This window comes from Phocoena phocoena, chromosome 8, assembly GCF_963924675.1.
Source record: "Phocoena phocoena chromosome 8, mPhoPho1.1, whole genome shotgun sequence".
Taxonomy (NCBI): domain Eukaryota; kingdom Metazoa; phylum Chordata; class Mammalia; order Artiodactyla; family Phocoenidae; genus Phocoena; species Phocoena phocoena.
In genome coordinates, this window is record NC_089226.1 from 87,800,590 (window position 1) to 87,819,305 (window position 18,716).

Here is an 18,716-nt window from a genome sequence, read left to right on the forward strand (position 1 = left end):
GGCGGAGAGAATAGCAAGTGGCAGCGTATATGGACTTTTTGAGGACCAGCACAGAGGCCAGTGTTCTGTAGTGAAGTGGGTAGAAGAAGAAATGCTCCTTGTTAGTCCTTGTGAGGTCCTTGGCTTTTACTTTAACCCGGGATGGGGAACAACGGAGGATTTTGATCAGAGAAGTGAAATGAATAAGATGAGAATTTGGTGACTGATTGGATGTGAGGATTTAGAGAAAGAAAGAAATGAAGGATGACTTTAAGAGTTTGCCTTGAAATGGGGATTTACCTTTGATGGAAAAGGTTGTGGGGAGGGTGGTTTTGAGCGGCAGGATTGGGGGTTCTTGAGGCAACGTTGTGCTTAGCAACGTGCTAAGCATCTTCCATGTATTAACTCATTTAATTCTCCCGAGAACATTACCAGGTACGTATTACTGTTCCCATTTTTAAATGAGGAAGTGGAGTCAGAGAGGTTAAGAAATATACCCAAGGTCACACAGCTTGCAAGAGGTGATGCTAGAATTTAAACCCAGGTTTATGTCACTCCAAAGCCTGGGGTACTCCACACCAGAGCCCAACATTATACGGATAATAGTGGCCATGATAGCCATATTTGCTCATTAAGACTGAGGTCCAGTGAGCGTCCTCAGACTTGACCATCCAAAGAAACTCTTCCTCCTTGAGCGGATGAGTGAAAGGAGTGTACGAGATGAGAGACTGATCTCTACTTTCTTAGTCTTCTCTGGCTGCCGAAACAAAATACCACAGACTGGGTGGCTTAAACAATAGAAATTTATTTTCTCACAGGTCTGGAGGCTAGAAGTCAGATATCAAGGGGTCTTCAGGTCGGTTTCTTCCGAGGCCTCTCTCCTTGGCTTGTAGACAGCCACCTTCTCACTGTGCCCTCACATATGGTCTTTCCTCTGTGCTTGTACATGCCTCAGTGTGTCCCAATTTCTTCTTGTAAGGACGGATCAGTCAGATTGGATTAGGGATCACTCTAATGACCTTATTTTAACTTAATCACTCCTTTCAAGGCTCTATCTTGAAATATAGTCACATTTTGAGGTACTGGGGGTTAGGATTTCAGCATATGAATTGAGGAGAACATAATTCAGCCTACCTTTAGATCAATAGGCATAAACCACAAGTTACTTCAACATTATACTATGTTATTATTGATTACTACCAGGAGAAATAGCTTTGTTGGAGAAAGGGAGCTATGTATCCAGGTGACCAAAAGGCCCCGGAACCTGGAGTTGATTCCTGGAATTTTATGCAAGTCTCTACATAATGGTCTGTGGTCCATGAGGAACAGAGAAGTCACAAAGGCCCTGAGGAGGTCTGAGGACTATTCTGATATCATGTTACTAAGAACCTTTTTTTTTTTCTAGTATAACATATGTAATATGTACATATTAGAGATAATCATGGATTTTTGTTATGGCTGGTGATTTTGGGGGATTGAAGGGGGCATTGGAGATCCTGGAAATGTTAAGGGGGCTTGAGGAGAATGAAGGTAAATTCTTCTTTGAAAGAAGTACAAAGAACAACCAATCTCAGTTAAAGCTGAATTCACTGGTCTCCCCTTATTTGTCACAAAGCAAAGTTACTTTTTATCTTTATTATTTGAAAAATTTATTATTTTTTTAATTTTTTTAAAAATTTTTTTGGCTGCGTTGTGCAGCTTGTGGGATCTTAGTTCCCTGACGAGGGATCGAATCCGGGCCCAAGGCAGTGGAAGTGCAGAGCCTTACACACTGGACTGTCAGGGAATTCCCCAAAGTTACTTTTTAGAACTGACGTGTAGACAAGAAAGAGTAGAATCCAGACTTTTTTTAATAGAAACTTATATAATGAAATAAAGTATTACTATTAGTAATACTATCTTCAGATGTGGAAATAAAATACAGACTTCTTTCTGTAATGATAGTGGTAAAGGGTGCTTTTATCCACATTTGAAAATGGTACTCTTTTTGGGAGGGAGCAATGTCCCAGGAAAAACTTATAACAAGATATGCATTTAAATCACATAGTAATTTTTAAAGTTTTTTTTTTTATAAACATGTTATCGACAATTCAATGGCAGGTTTTTGAACAAATATAATTAGAAGCTGATTCTACCTATGCCTTTCCAGAACCACTATTCATAAGTTGAAAAGGAATATAGTTTTTAATTAAAATTTATTTAAAACTTAGCAATTGTTCTCATTAGATAGAAAATTAAGCCACATAGTAACTATAGATAGAAACACAAGTCAAATTAAATTATAGTTAAATCCCCTTTGTTTAAAAGTATTCCTTTCTCACTCTCCAAAAACAATTATGAAATTTTTGGAGCCCCCAAACTGTAGAGCTTGGGATAGTTACCCAGTTTGGCTTTTTGTAAAGGTATCTGTTGCTGTCCTGCAATTAGTCATTTCAGGCCATTATGTTTACTCTAGGCTTGAGAAAGCCCATTTCTCAAACTTGAATTCTAACCCTGAGACATTTAGATCAAATTCATTCTACATTGATGTTTGAACTCATTCTTAGACCTTATACAGCTGAATGAGATGAGGAGGAAAGAAATGGCTTTCTATATTTGGAGTATGAAAATGGAACAGATGTCTCCAGTTTAGAAAGGATGTCTAGTAGAGTCCGAAACACTGGACATCACTTCTCATTCCTCAGACTCCGTCATGAAGACATGTTCCTTACATCTTCACTTGTTTGAGGAATGGAGAGAAGGCATTTATTACATATTTTCTGGGACCAGTTAGCAGTAGCAAAATAGTGAGTTCCATGTTAGACCCTTGATTTTAGTGGAAGACTAGAGTTAACTAGGTCTGGGGTCCTGAGCAAGTTACTTTGACCGTCTCAGCTTTTGATGTTGTTTCATAGTCAATAGGAATTATGGGAGATTCCTACAGAGGCAGGTGATGGTGGAGGGGATGGGTAGGGAAGATAGAGGTTGGGATAAATGGAGGAGAGAAGAGAACCAAACTTATTGACTACTGAACTAGTTCATGGACTTGAGACTTTTCCTGATAACTCAATGATATAGCCTTTTTTTGCCCACATGATGGCACTAGGTGTTTAGAAAACAGCTTAGCTAACGGCAGAAAGCCCGCCAAGTCACTCCTGAATTTGTGGCGAAAGAGCCGCAGCTGACGTTGACAGCAATTAATAACACATTAGAAAATTTACTAACAGGGATAATCCACATTGAGTTAATTAGAAAGTAATTTTAAGACTGGAGAAGTGGGGGAGAAACGAACGTGTGGGGATGCTCACTTTCTACCACCAGCGCTGTGGCAAGTTTGCATTATCACTGAAGGCTCTAATCTAGCAATGACTTGTTACGGTTCTGCTTTGATGCCAAGTCGAGTTCCTTTCCAGGCTAAGAGAAGCAAGAAGGCATCGGGGTGGGCGGGGGAGGGATGCTCCCTTTTCACTGTAGTGGGAAGAATATGGTCTTGGGACTCCAGAGACCAGCTTGTGATGCTATTTTTGCTACTAATTCCCTCCTGTGACATTGAACAGGACACTTTGCCCTTCAGGTACTGTTTCTCACCTCTAAGATACATCCATTGGGTCAGATAATCTCTAAATTCCCTTCTAGCTCTGGCATTCGATTTGGTGATGTTAGAAGACAAGAGTTTTGTGAGCTGGAAATATGTAGATACATGCTTATATATGTAATCACAGTGTCAGTAAACAGCATCTGCTGGATTATGATAAGAGCACAAAATGCAGTGTTCACACTCTCAGACCACAGCTGCAGGAGTGGATTTTGATTGATATCAGCAACTGGAGTTCCAGGCTGTCTGGGAGGAAATTGAATTTGAAAAGGTCTTTTAAAAGGGCCTGCAGGGAGCCCAGGGGAATAACTGTAGGCAACCTGCCTGCAGGTTTGGGGCTTGGGTGGAGAGACAGGTTAAGGGAGGGACAGCAGAGTGCATGTGCCCAGAGGGAGCAGGGCCAGTGCAGACACTGTCCGCACTTCTAGGATTAACCACAGCTAGTCACTCAGCCGGGAGGGCTCTACTCAACACTGGGACCTGGCATCAAATCATCCAAACTCTAGTTTGCCCTTTTCCTACTGCTAAATTTAGCCAAGATCTGTCGGCCATATTTTATTTTTAATTTGCTTGGAACAACGTGGAAATCTTGGCAGCTTTGACTTTGCTGTTTCATGATGGAAGTCAGGGTTTGCTCTAGGTGGGGTCTGTCACATGGAAAAGATTTGAAACGAGAATAGTGGGTGGAATTTTAGTGACCAGGAAAAGGGGCTCGGCATGTTTTCCTGGTAATCCAACAGAGGTGTCATCTCTCAGCAGGGCACAGGGGACAGCGACATGATTTCAACATGGATGGGAGAAAGAGGTCCCCAGGTGTAATGGGGAAGGACAAGAAAACATGGGAAATCCTGCTCTTGAAGAATCTGGGTGTATAAAAATCCAGATTTTCAAATATAAAAAAATAGAAGAGTTTCTTCATATGCACCCAATATTTTATTTTGCTTCATTTAAAATTATTAATAATTTATTGTGTATCTTTTTTTCTATTTTAAAAGGGACATATGACTGACAAAAAATTAAACAGTACAGAAATTTTTGGTAAATATGATACAAAAAAGATAAAGCTCTTGTTTAATCTCGTCTGATACTTACGCCCCGACCCCTATGGCCTGGTGTGTATTCTTCAATGAGTCTCTTTAAACATCCAACTTTCCTAAGAAAAATTGAAAAGGACTCCATTTATGAATGTTTGAGATGGAGAAATTTTCCAACTCTGGCTTGGGGTTGAAGATGACCCCCTGACCCTGTTTGCCTTGGACTTTCAGGGCTGAACCCAGGAAAGTTCCGAACAAAGTGGGACAGTTGGTCACTCTAGTGTCACTTAACTTCTAAGTGGGTCTATGGGTCTGATCCTCTGAAGCTGGGACTTGATGCTTTGTTCCAATTCTGCAAGCTGTTACTGTTGTCCTGTTTCCTTCAAGGTGAAGCAAGAACCTCTGGCCCTTCTTCTTTCTGGGAGTCCAGTGGAGATGCAGGGTTTTGCAGTGTGGGAGGATGGATGGGAAGGGAATCTTCTTCTACGTCAGCCATGCTGTGACTCCTCTCCACTTGACCCCTTGTACAAAGAGGACATGAAGACCCATAAAGCCACATCCCAGAGACCCTACTTCCTGCTGAATTGAACATGGACTCCATCTTCAGGAACTTCTCAGCTCCCACCTGCCCAGCCTCATGATGTCATGTGAACCTTGGGTATAAACAAACAGAAGCTCCTGAAAGCCACAGGCCATCTCTCACATATTATTGCAGTGGCTTCTGCTCACTCTTTATCTTAGTGAGCAGAAAGCTGTGTCCCCCAGGACGGTTGTGTGATTGGACAGGCCTGGGTAAAAAATAGTGGGGATATACAAGAAGTATCTAAAGAGGGTGGCACAGCACGGAGAAATACTTGCACCTGCTTCTTTGACAGTTTTGCTGAAGATGAAATGAGAGCAAGGCCACCCTCACTTGGGGGATAAAGCTGGTCTAAGAATTATAAAGGGGATTTGAAACAGAGACTGTCCTAGGTAGACTGATGACTCATTTTTGAATCATCCTCACACTATTGGTACCAATGGCTTTCCGTATTCTCCTTTTACAAAATAGCGAAGTGGTTAAGGACATGCACTTTGAAACCCACTTCATTATTTAGTGAAGTGTATCTGTGGGTAAGTTTCTCCATTTCTCTAAACTTCTGTTGCTTTTCTTTGGAGAAAATAAGATCAAATGCGTAGAATTGTTGTGAAAAATAAGTGATATGTAAAGCACTTGGAAGCTTGGCCTATTGCTCTGGATAACTAGGGGCTAATATTGTAAATCCTGGGTTGTAGATGAGGAGATGGAACCTCATAAAGTTTAAGTAATAAATCCAAGACCTGAGGCAATATTTAAATCCTGGTCTGTGACTTCAAAACTCTAGTAATGTAAACATAATGTTGTTAAAAGGAGCACAAACTTCCTTGACTGAGAACTGACCAGGTAGGTCATTTCAAAATTATGATAAAAATGATCATATAGTTAGCATTTGATGAGTACCTACTAAAGGCAGACACTGTTCCAAGTATTTTCTTATAATAACTCTCACTGTATAACCTCATTGACTCTTTGAGGTATATACAGTTCGTATTTCCATCTTACAGATGAGGAAACTGAGGCGCAGAGCTATAGAACACTGGCAGAAACCCCAAATTATGTTGACAAGATCATTTCCAACCAAACAGTCTTGGGGAGTGAACTGGCAGCTTTGGCAGTGTTCCAGCACACGCCCATGTGTGGTTCTACACTCAGGTCCCCCAGCTAAGCTTCCTGAGGAGCCAGGTGCCAGCTGGAGCTGGGGGCTCCTGGCCTGTGATTGGCTGCCATCATTTGTGGTTAGCCCTGTGTGGTGGGGGAGACTGGGAAGGACAGTGGAGGCTGATAAATATTGCAGCAGTCTGCTCTGAAAGACAGGAGGACGCACTCTGCCTTCTCTTTGATATCAAGTAATAGCAACCAAATTGCAGACATCCCAACACTGTGTCCAGGCAGCTGCTGAGCAAGGTAACACTCAGATTTTTCACGACTTGAGTCACAATATTTATTACATTTTTATGTTTCTACTTAGAAGTACTTGGGCTTTTTCCCTTGCAGGGAATGAGAGGAGGGAGAAAGGGAAGCTGACGTACATTTGGTTTTTCTCTCTAATGTACGAAAATAGGAAAGGAACAAAAAACCAAGTTGAGGAAGACACTGTAGGTTCATAGAGAAGATGCAAAATATCTGAATTACTGTAAATGAGTGCTGCAGGCAAAGGAAGCATTTAAGGAGTGCCTTTTTTCTTTGTCCACACCACACCCGGGGATATTAGTTCCCCGACCAGGGATCGAATGTGGGCTCCCGGCGCGGAAGCTCAGAGTACTAACTAGTGGACTGCCAGGGAATTCCCTAAGGAGTGCTTCTTGAATGGACTTGTAAAATGAATCAGCAGAAGGAAAGGTGTGAGGTACTTGGAAAAACATACCGTGCTGGTCCAGGCAAGAAAAATAATCAGGAGCAAACAAATTCTGGGGTTGGAGGAAATGTATACTTGCTCAGGTATTTGCCAAGTCCTGCCAGGAATTTCCTGAACTAGATCAGACTAAGCAGAAGACCAGTATTTCTCCAAGCATGACCTGTGGGCCCCTAGTAGCAGGATCACTGAAATGCTTGTTAAAAAATATGATTTCTGGACTCCATCCCAGATGGAGAATCAGACTTGCTGGGAGCTGATGATATTTTTTTTAAACACAAGCTCCCTAGTGATTCTGATACATGGCAATTTTGAGAATTGCCACTGTAGAGACCCTACACAGAGGTTACGTTCTTGAATGGGATTCCTGAACATGGGCTGTGACAGTGCACTTCTCTTTCTGAAGTGGTTCAAGCAAGAAGTTGCCTGGAGGAAGAACCAGAATCTTCAGGTCATTTTGTGGATGCCTGAGACATAAAAAGTCTTTTGATGCTTTCAGCTTTTTGATGCTGGTGTTTGGCAAATAGTAGACAATAGTATTTGTGGAGTGAATGAACGAATAAATGAGCGGGACAGTGACAATAAGGGGTAACTCTGGGCCACACCGTAGTCACTTGAACATTGGATACGGACCAAGTTGAAGATGTTAAGAGGAGAGATTGTGGACCAAGTACCAGTACGTTTGTGTGTGTAGGGTGTTATTCTTCTTATTTTAAGGGGAACATACACCAAGATGCTAATAGTGGTGATCTGTGAAAGCTATAGATGTTTTATATTTTTTATCTTTATCTATGATTTTTACTTCCTCTGAAATAAACTTATATTACTTTTAGAAGATAGAACTTTTAATAAGGTCTAATAAGGTATCGTTTGTCTATCTGATTAGCAAAAATTAAAAATATTGATATTAATCAGCATTAATATAGGCATGGGGATTGCAGATATCTTCATATAGTCTTGGGAGAAGTGTAAATTGGTATAATATTTCTAGTGGAAATGTGGCAATGTCTTTAAATTTTTTAAATATATATTATCTTTTGTGCAATAAATTTGCTTTTAGAAATTATCCTATAGAAACATTCCCACAGGTTATTCCCATATTGATATTTATATGGAGAGAGACAGAGAGAGAGAGAAAGAAAAAAATTAAAAATCTGTTTGTTACTTTGAAAAATAGAAAACAGCATAAATGATCACCAATAGGGCATTATTAAATAAACTCTGGTCCAGATATACAATGGAAAACAACACAGAAATTTTAAATTTCTATATGCATTGAGACATATGTGCAATTTCTATATATGTCAAGATACAAAAAGATGCCCACATGACAAAGCAAAGAGCAGAAGAACAATAGCAAGTATAGTAAGACTTCATTTATGCATGTTTGTATATATCTGAAAATATAGAAAATCTGGAAGGATATGCACTAAAACCTTAACAATGTTAACTCTCTAGAAAATAGAATTGGCACTGGTAAGGAGATCTCTAATTTTCTATTTAATTCATTTTTATATCATTAGAATGTTTCACAACAAATACAGATTATTTTTTTAATTTTTGTGATATATTCACTTTAGGGAAAAAATGTTGTAAAGACTAGATTTCTATGTACCCATAGTCCCTTTTCCATATTTCTTCCTAAATTTCCCCCCAGAAAAGTTTAAGATTTGGCTAAGACTCAAATCTGACCACCATTCTTAGCTTATCTTTCTTTTCTGGTAAACATGTTGAAAGGGGACTGAAATATGGACCTGCAGACAACATGAAGTTAGGACTAAGAAAGAGTTATCTTGTTGGTCATGGATTTTTTTTGTTTTTGACACTCAGGAATCTTGCAGATGCTTGATCTCCTCTCTTCTAACAAAAGGTCTCAGCAGTGGACCAGCCTCAGGCTCTACAAGGCGGGGTGGCTGTTGCTGGCTCAGCCCTGTTCCCATGGGCTCTGCCCTCTCAGCACTGCCATCACCTGCTATCACAGCTACAGGGCTCCTTTTCCCCACAGGGCGTGGATTCATTTTGACAAGCCGGTCTGGGGTGGCTTGGCTGGGGCAGAAGTGTCATTTTTATGAGTGCATCCTTAGTTATTTCCGGAGGTAGAACCACAGCAGCACCACCTGTAACTCCCAACCCAACCCTACACACACAGACCCTACACACACAGACCCTACACACATAGACCCTACACACACACACCCTACACACACACACCCTACACACACAGACCGTACACACACGCACCCTACACACACACACCCTATACACTCAGACCCTACACACACACACCCTACACACACACAGACCCTACACACACACAGACCCTATACACACACACCCTATACACACACACCCTACACACTCAGACCCTACACACACACACCCTACACACACACACCCTACACACACACACCCTATACACTCAGACCCTACACACACACACCCTACACACACACAGACCCTACACACTCAGACCCTACACACACACACCCTACACACACACACCCTATACACTCAGACCCTACATGCACAGACCGTACACACTCAGACCCTACACACACACAGACCCTACACACACACACCCTACACACTCAGACCCTACACACACACACCCTACACACACAAACGTACTGGTACTTGGTCCACAATCTCTCCTCTTAACATCTTCAACTTGGTCCGTATCCAATGTTCAAGTGACTACGGTGTGGCCCAGAGTTACCCCTTATTGTCACTGTCCCGCTCATTTATTCGTTCATTCACTCCACAAATACTATTGTCTACTATTTGCCAAACACCAGCATCAAAAAGCTGAAAGCATCAAAAGACTTTTTATGTCTCAGGCATCCACAAAATGACCTGAAGATTCTGGTTCTTCCTCCAGGCAACTTCTTGCTTGAACCACTTCAGAAAGAGAAGTGCACTGTCACAGCCCATGTTCAGGAATCCCATTCAAGAACGTAACCTCTGTGTAGGGTCTCTACAGTGGCAATTCTCAAAATTGCCATGTATCAGAATCACTAGGGAGCTTGTGTTTAAAAAAAATATCATCAGCTCCCAGCAAGTCTGATTCTCCATCTGGGATGGAGTCCAGAAATCATATTTTTTAACAAGCATTTCAGTGATCCTGCTACTAGGGGCCCACAGGTCATGCTTGGAGAAATACTGGTCTTCTGCTTAGTCTGATCTAGTTCAGGAAATTCCTGGCAGGACTTGGCAAATACCTGAGCAAGTATACATTTCCTCCAACCCCAGAATTTGTTTGCTCCTGATTATTTTTCTTGCCTGGACCAGCACGGTATGTTTTTCCAAGTACCTCACACCTTTCCTTCTGCTGATTCATTTTACAAGTCCATTCAAGAAGCACTCCTTAGGGAATTCCCTGGCAGTCCACTAGTTAGTACTCTGAGCTTCCGCGCCGGGGGCCCACATTCGATCCCTGGTCGGGGAACTAATATCCCCGGGTGTGGTGTGGACAAAGAAAAAAGGCACTCCTTAAATGCTTCCTTTGCCTGCAGCACTCATTTACAGTAATTCAGATATTTTGCATCTTCTCTATGAACCTACAGTATCTTCCTCAACTTGGTTTTTTGTTCCTTTCCTATTTTCGTACATTAGAGAGAAAAACCAAATGTACGTCAGCTTCCCTTTCTCCCTCCTCTCATTCCCTGCAAGGGAAAAAGCCCACTCCCTCTTACTTCTAGTTTGGATAAACTTTGAGCAATTAAGTAGAAAAACAATCTAATAAATAGATTTGATTTGGATGTCAATGGCTAATAACTGCTTGGTGATGGTACTCTTTCCATGGGAGTAGTTACACAAATGTATTTTGGCAGATTTTGACCCAACATTTCAGGCCAATGCCAGTCAGGAGAGGGTGGGTAGGGAGGGGAGAGAGTTCTAGGGAGCCTTCCAACATGCCTTGTGGTTGACTTACTCATTGTGAAAGTTCAGTATTTAACTTGAGTAACTCTAAAGAGGGTCATGCATGCATTTTTTTTTTTTAAGAAGAACTCAAAATATTATCTTGGAATTCCAGAGAACTAGTGCAGAAAAAGACAGGGAAGGGAAAGCCTAAAGAAATAAAAAAGACACTTGGGAATGAGTTCAAAGCAATGGGGCAGAGGGCAGGGGACACGGAAAGTCCTCGGCCCTGACCCAGGACAGAATTTAGGAACATAATAGAACTGTAAACAGCTCCGAGGTGTTGGTTGGGTTGCAGATGAAATATTGAATACTTCTGATGTTAATGAGACCTTTGAAATGGTTTGGAACTGTTTGGTTCTCACACAGTTCTGCATATAGAACAAGGTAACAGGATTTCCTTTTCAACAAAGACTGGAAGTTGGCTTTTAGTTTTTATGAAAAACATAAACCTCTGAAGAATAATGTATGCAAGATGCAAAAAAATTCAGTGGTTTAAAGGGGCGATCTGACAGGAAGCTTTGTTAGCATCTGTCAGGACAACCCTTGTGGCTTCCTCTCCCACCCCTACCCCCAAATCCCACCTCTGGGCAAAGTGTGTTCCTCTGAGGATTAGTCTCCATGATCACATGACTAGAAAAATATCATCAGTTTGGTTAGTTAGTTAATTGAGGGGGAAACCTTGTTTGATAAAATTGGCAGGTCAAGAGCATTAACCCAGGCAAATATGAGAAATATAGATGATAGTCTGAAAATACAGTTGCTGTTTTCCCAGTTATGTGTACTGAAGAATTTTGAGAATATTGGGCTAATTGGGTCTAGAGACACTCAAATGGCATTTTGAGACTTTTTTCTGCTGCTGCATGATGTCTACACCACAAGCCAGATTGCTAGGGTTTCCTGGAATGTATAATTGCTAATGTTTTTCAAAGAAGAAAAATATTACTCCCACCTCTTCTTATTACAAACTATAGAGCTAATGACCAGTGCCCCGTAATGACTTTCAGGATGGCCTGTGTAATTTTATCTGAAAATACTTGAAATTTTCATCTTAAAATTCTTCAGAATCTTTGTACATGCACACTGTGGTTTGTTGCAGGTTTAGAGAGTTCTGTGCGTTTTGCTCCTAATGGAGAAACAACCTTATAATTTACAGCAGCGTTCGCTAATTAAAATTGTAAGCATAATTACTATCCATGATACTTATTATTAGCGTGCATTCATAAAGCTCAAAATTCACTTCATCCTTTCACGTCCTGAGTAATTAGTTTCTTTGGATTTGTAGCTTTATCATCCCTTTATGTTCCATTTGGAAGAAATCAACAACCAACCTCCCGGGAGACAGCTTTAAAAAGCTGGAAATATATTGTCCAGCTAATGCAATGAGACTGATACAATGCAGAAAATATGACTTTTCTTTGGTTTAGTAGACAGCTTTTCCTTGCATTTATTCAGCAAATAACTATTGAGCACATAATGTGTGCTAGGAAACTTGGGGAGACAGAGATAAATAACTCAAGGATTCTGTCCTCAAAGACCTTAAGATTTCACTGGAAGGGAAATAATATTGTACATATATAATAGTGTACATCAACTATACCTCAATAAAAAATAATAAGTTAAAAAATAAGTTTGTACATATATATGTGAAATAAACCGTGGTGTTGCATGTAATTAGATACATGGTATAAATGACCATCAGCACTGTCAGAACAGGGCATGACTCTCTCTCTGCTATATGATCAGCACCTAAAATAGTATATTAAAATAGGAGGTTTAATAATTATCCTTTTGGATGATTTAATAAGTGAATCATTGAATGTACTCATTTGTATTCCTTCCAAGGTACATCAGTGGGATGTTGAAATTTTTTCCTAATCTGACTTGTTTTTATTGTTTCCAGGTACTTCAGTCAGCATGGCTGTCTCTTTGCCACCCACCCTGGGACTCAGTTCCGCCCCAGACGAAATCCAGTACCCACATATTAAATTTTCAGAATGGAAATTTAAGCTATTCAGGGTGAGATCCTTTGAAAAGGCACCTGAAAATGCTCAAGCGGAAAAGCAAGATTCCTCCGAAGGGAAACCCTCTCTAGAGCAATCTCCAGCAGTCCTGGACACGCCTGGTGGTCAGAAACCAGCTCTGACTCAACTGGCATTGAAGTCCCACCCAAAGTTTCTGAAGAAATCCCATGATGACAGGAAAGCAAGAGACAAAGCCATGCACCAAGCCAACCTGAGACATCTCTGCCGCATCTGCGGGAATCCTTTCAAAGCCGATGGGCACAATAGGAGGTACCCAGTCCATGGGCCTGTGGATGGTAAAACCCAAGTCCTTTTACGAAAGAAGGAAAAAAGGGCCACGTCCTGGCCAGACCTCATTGCCAAGGTTTTCCGGGTCGATGTGAAGGCCGATGTGGACTCGATTCATCCCACTGAGTTCTGCCATAACTGCTGGAGCTTCATGCATAGGAGGTTTAGCAGTGCCCCGTGTGAGGCTTACTCCCCAAGGAATGCAACCATGGAGTGGTCCTCCCACACAACACCCTGTGACATCTGCCACATTGCCCGTCAGGGACTCAAGAGGAAGCGTCATCAGCCAAGCGCACAGCTCAGCAAAAAACTCAGAACTGTGATTGACCGAGCGCGAGAAGTCCGTCGGCGCAAGAGGAGAGCTCAGACCGGGATCAGCAGCAAGGAACTGAAGAAGAAAATCGCCAGCTGCAGTAAGATACATCTCAGTACCCAGCTCCTGACACTGGACTTCCCGGCGCACTTTGTGAAATCTGTCTCCTGCCAGATTTGTGAACACATTCTGGCGGACCCTGTAGAGACCAGCTGTAAGCATGTATTTTGCAGGATCTGCATTCTCAGATGCCTCAAAGTCATGGGAAATTATTGTCCTTCTTGCCGGTACCCCTGCTTCCCTACTGACCTGGAGAGTCCAGTGAAGTCTTTTCTGAGCATCTTGAATTCCCTGATGGTGAAATGTCCAGCCAAAGAGTGTAATGAGGAGGTCAGCTTGGAAAAATATAATCACCATGTCTCAAGCCACAAGGAATCGAAAGAGACTTTCGTGCATATTAATAAAGGGGGCCGGCCCCGCCAGCATCTCCTGTCCCTGACCCGGAGGGCTCAGAAGCACCGTCTGAGGGAGCTCAAGCTGCAAGTCAAGGCTTTCGCTGACAAAGAAGAAGGTGGAGATGTGAAGTCGGTGTGCCTGACCTTGTTCCTGCTGGCTCTGAGGGCAAGGAATGAGCACAGACAAGCTGATGAGCTGGAGGCCATCATGCAGGGATGGGGCTCCGGCCTGCAGCCGGCTGTTTGCTTGGCCATCCGTGTCAACACCTTCCTCAGCTGCAGCCAGTACCACAAGATGTACAGGACTGTGAAGGCCATCACAGGCAGGCAGATTTTCCAGCCTTTGCACGCCCTTCGGAGTGCTGAGAAGGTCCTTCTGCCAGGCCACCACCCCTTCGAGTGGCAGCCACCTCTGAAGAACGTGTCTTCCAGCACTGACGTGGGCATTATTGATGGACTGTCTGGATTGTCCTCTTCTGTGGACGATTACCCGGTGGACACCATCGCCAAGCGCTTCCGCTATGATTCAGCTTTGGTGTCTGCTCTGATGGACATGGAAGAAGACATCCTGGCGGGCATGAGAGACCAAGACCTTGAGGACTACCTGGATGGCCCCTTCACCGTAGTGGTGAAGGAGTCTTGTGATGGGATGGGAGACGTGGGTGAGAAGCACGGCAGTGGGCCAGCAGTTCCGGAAAAGGCAGTTCGGTTTTCCTTCACGATCATGAAAATCACCATCGCTCACGGGTCACAGAACGTGAAGGTGTTTGAGGAAGCCAAGCCTAACTCTGAACTGTGTTGCAAGCCCTTGTGCCTCATGCTGGCAGATGAGTCTGACCACGAGACCCTGACGGCCATCCTGAGCCCTCTCATTGCCGAGAGGGAGGCCATGAAGAGCAGCAAATTAATGCTTGAGATGGGAGGCATCCTCCGGACTTTCAAGTTCATCTTTAGGGGCACCGGGTATGATGAGAAACTTGTCCGGGAAGTGGAAGGCCTCGAGGCTTCGGGCTCAGTCTACATTTGTACCCTTTGTGATGCCACCCGCCTGGAAGCCTCTCAAAATCTTGTCTTCCACTCCATCACCAGAAGCCACGTTGATAATCTGGAGCGCTATGAGGTCTGGCGTTCCAACCCATACCATGAGACGGTGGAGGAACTGCGGGACCGGGTGAAGGGGGTCTCGGCCAAACCCTTCATTGAGACGGTCCCTTCCATAGATGCACTCCACTGCGACATCGGCAACGCAGCTGAGTTCTACAAGATTTTCCAGCTGGAGATAGGGGAGGTGTATAAGAACCCCAGTGCCTCCAAAGAGGAGAGGAAAAGATGGCAGGCTGCCTTGGACAAGCACCTCCGGAAGAAGATGAATCTGAAACCGATCATGAGGATGAATGGCAACTTTGCCAGGAAGCTCATGACCAAAGAGACGGTTGAAGCAGTTTGTGAATTAATTCCCTCCGAGGAGAGGCACGAAGCTCTGAGGGAACTAATGGACCTTTATTTGAAGATGAAACCCGTCTGGCGGTCATCATGCCCCGCTAAGGAGTGCCCAGAATCCCTCTGCCAGTATAGCTTCAATTCACAGCGTTTTGCTGAGCTCCTCTCCACCAAGTTCAAGTATAGATACGAGGGCAAGATCACCAATTATTTTCACAAAACCCTGGCTCACGTCCCTGAAATTATTGAGAGGGATGGCTCCATTGGGGCCTGGGCAAGTGAGGGAAATGAGTCTGGCAACAAACTGTTCAGGCGCTTCCGGAAAATGAATGCCAGGCAGTCCAAGTGCTACGAAATGGAAGATGTCTTGAAACATCACTGGCTGTATACCTCCAAGTACCTGCAGAAGTTTATGAATGCTCATAATGCATTGAAAGCTTCAGGGTTTACCATAAACTCCCAGGGAAGCTTAGGGGACTCATTAGACCTAGAGGACTCTCCAGAATCTCAAAATTCAATGGAATTTTAAGCAGGGCAGCCACTTAGGAGTTGGTTTTGCAAATAAATTTGCCTCTGGGTGGCATTGTGACCTTCTCCTGGTACCCTTCACTCCTGTGTATGGGGCTTCACCACCCAAGCGGTGGTAGGTTGGAGAGGCCACAGATGCTGAACCCATGTCAGGAATGGATAACTGGTGAGCTGATTGCTTGAGCCATTTAGGGAGTTCAGAAAAGCAACAGGAGGAATCAGTTATTTGAAAGCTCAATAGCTGAGAACAGGAGTAACTGCAGGGGACCAGAGATGAACAAAGGTATGTGTATGCGTGACCGTGTGATGTGAAAATCAAAGTCAAGGTTGTCAAAGGACAGCCAGTGAAGGCAGGAAAGGAATTTGACTTGTGGTTTCCATCGACCACCACCTCCCCAGTTATTCTAGTTTATATTGAGATGTGTTTTCTATATTGAGATGTGTGCTTTCTAGATCATTTTTGCAGAATTATTTATTTTATAAATTTCACATATTTTGGCTTATTCTACAAGATTCAGGAAAGCTTTTCAGAGTTCTCTAATAATAATATCTTACATTCGTGTGGCACAATGACCTTGACAACGCTCCTGGTGCATTTTGTCATTTGGTACACTTATGCAGAAATACCCTACATCCAGAATATTTTTGGAAAATCAGTCCTTTTCTGGATTTAAATGATGTCTCTGTTGTAACTCTTGGAGTTTAGGAGATCATCTGGTACCATGGATTTTTCAATTATAAAGTGAGAATAAAACTGTTAGCTCCAGTTGGTTACTAAATCTTGTGATAATACATGTTTACTTAGCTATCAGTAGCCAGGTATGATTTTTATTTTTTACTTTTAATTAATTTAGATTCTCCAAATGCTTTTCCATACAATCTCAAAGCCACAGAGGCTATTAAAATCTGGTTTTGTTTACTGTATGAAAACAGTCTTGCTGAAAATTTCTGCCAGGTTTTCTTCATTTGAAACCTGGGTCAATTTTACTAAATCCACTTTTCATGGAGTTTTTCCCTTTGCAATGTATTATTTTTTTCTATTATGATCAGCTTACTTTCAGTGTATTAAGATTTTTGTAGCAGGATATCTTTGTACTTTTTTCACCTGCTAAGTTTACATGGAGCCTGCTCGTGGTAGAGTGGAAGAGTTAATATTTGTAGAGGGTTTTTTTTTTTTTTTTTGCCACTTTTAGAACGTTTCCACATTCATTTTGCCTCATTTTTCCTCACTACAACTCTGTGGGGTAGGCATGGTTATGATTTTCATTTGGTGGAGAGTTAAATGATTTGCCCAAATTTACAGGGATAGTACATAACTGATCTGGAATTTGAACACAGTCCTTTTGTCTCCAAATTCCACGTTGTTTCTACCATGAAAATTAACCACTTTTTTTTTCTTTTTTCTTTTTTTTAATAATGAAGCAATATAATTTATTTAGAATCTACAACTAATCACTATAGTTTGTAATCTTGGGATTACATTTCTTGGGGGCAGGGATGGGTGGGTTTTAAGTCCTTGGTGTGCTTTGGGCCTTTTGCTGGAAGAAAGAATTGCCAAAATTCCCAAGAGCCTCCCAAACCTCTGGTGGCTCCAGTTTTTGGAAACTATTGTCTGTATCCTTAGAAATTTGGGAATTGCCAATTGCTGGCAGTTTAGAGCAGGCATGGGATTTTACATGCTAGTGAGTCATAATGATATGTTAGTGTTAATTAGTTTTTTTCTTCCTTTGAGTTTATTGGTCTTAATTGCCACTCTTCATAAAGAGTATATCAAAGAGCTTTGTAATTTGGTTGTCAAACGTGCATCAGTGATATTATCCTAAATGGTATGCATTTGGTGCTTTTACAGGGATTGAACCTGGTATTTTTCCATTTAAAAAATACAGCGTTTTTTCTTGCTTTTTATATATAGAATACATAAATTACAAAGACATTTGTAATTTAGTTTTCAAAAAGATATACATATTTTAATTTTATTTTTTCTTGAAAATGTTTAAGTTTTGCATTTTGTAAACAAATGGGCTTTGAAGCCATGACTTTCCTTCATCCCATTTAATCCTTACAGCATGTCTCTGCACTAATAAACAGATAAATTCATGTAATCGTCTTACTCCCTGAAGCATGCTGACGCTGGTTTGTAGATTTCTTTCCCACTTCTACTCTATTACTCGATTGGTGGCAATGTAAATACTTTCCAATATTAAATTCAACTTTTCTAGCATTTAGGAACTATTCTGAATGCATGTGAGTAACAGCATGATTTATAGCACAACCCTCCCAATAATCCCTTAATCAAATCACATTTTGATAAACTCCAGGAACATCTGGCTGCAGGAATTTCAATATGTAGAAATGCTGCCTATGGTTGTTTTTGCCCTCACTGTTGAGATTGTAATATACTAGACCCTGGTTTTATATTCAAGTTTTATTTTTGACAATGCCCACTGTAAATGCAGCCACACACTCTAGGGAAATTCACCACAATGAGTGGAGTTTTTGTTTTGTTTTGTTTTGTTTTTAAGTATAGACTGAGACTTGAGAAGTGCAATGCATTTTTCTCCCATGAAACCTGATCCTACAGGTTCTCCTGCCAACCCACTGAGGTGCACTGCAGGGACCAGTGATAATGGCTGATGAAAATTGATGAATGGTCAGTATGAGGCCAAAAAGTGCTTTGGGATTAATAAATATGTACCAAGAAGCAAGAGCAGGAGGAAAAGATGTCTTTTCC

At 41.9% G+C, this 18,716-nt stretch overlaps 1 protein-coding gene across 1 annotated transcript; it reads left to right on the forward strand.

Moving 5' to 3' along the window:
- Positions 1-12,854: 12,854 nt before the first annotated feature.
- Positions 12,855-15,986, forward strand: RAG1 (recombination activating 1). The gene has a single exon (XM_065882812.1). The coding sequence runs from the start codon at positions 12,855-12,857 to the stop codon at positions 15,984-15,986; it is 3,132 nt and encodes a 1,043-aa protein (XP_065738884.1).
- The last annotated feature ends 2,730 nt before the right edge of the window (positions 15,987-18,716 follow it).

Excerpts from the sequence above, each read along its gene's own strand:
- RAG1 (XM_065882812.1), top strand. The coding sequence starts at position 12,855 with ATGGCTGTCTCTTTGCCACCCACCCTGGGACTCAGTTCCGCCCCAGAC.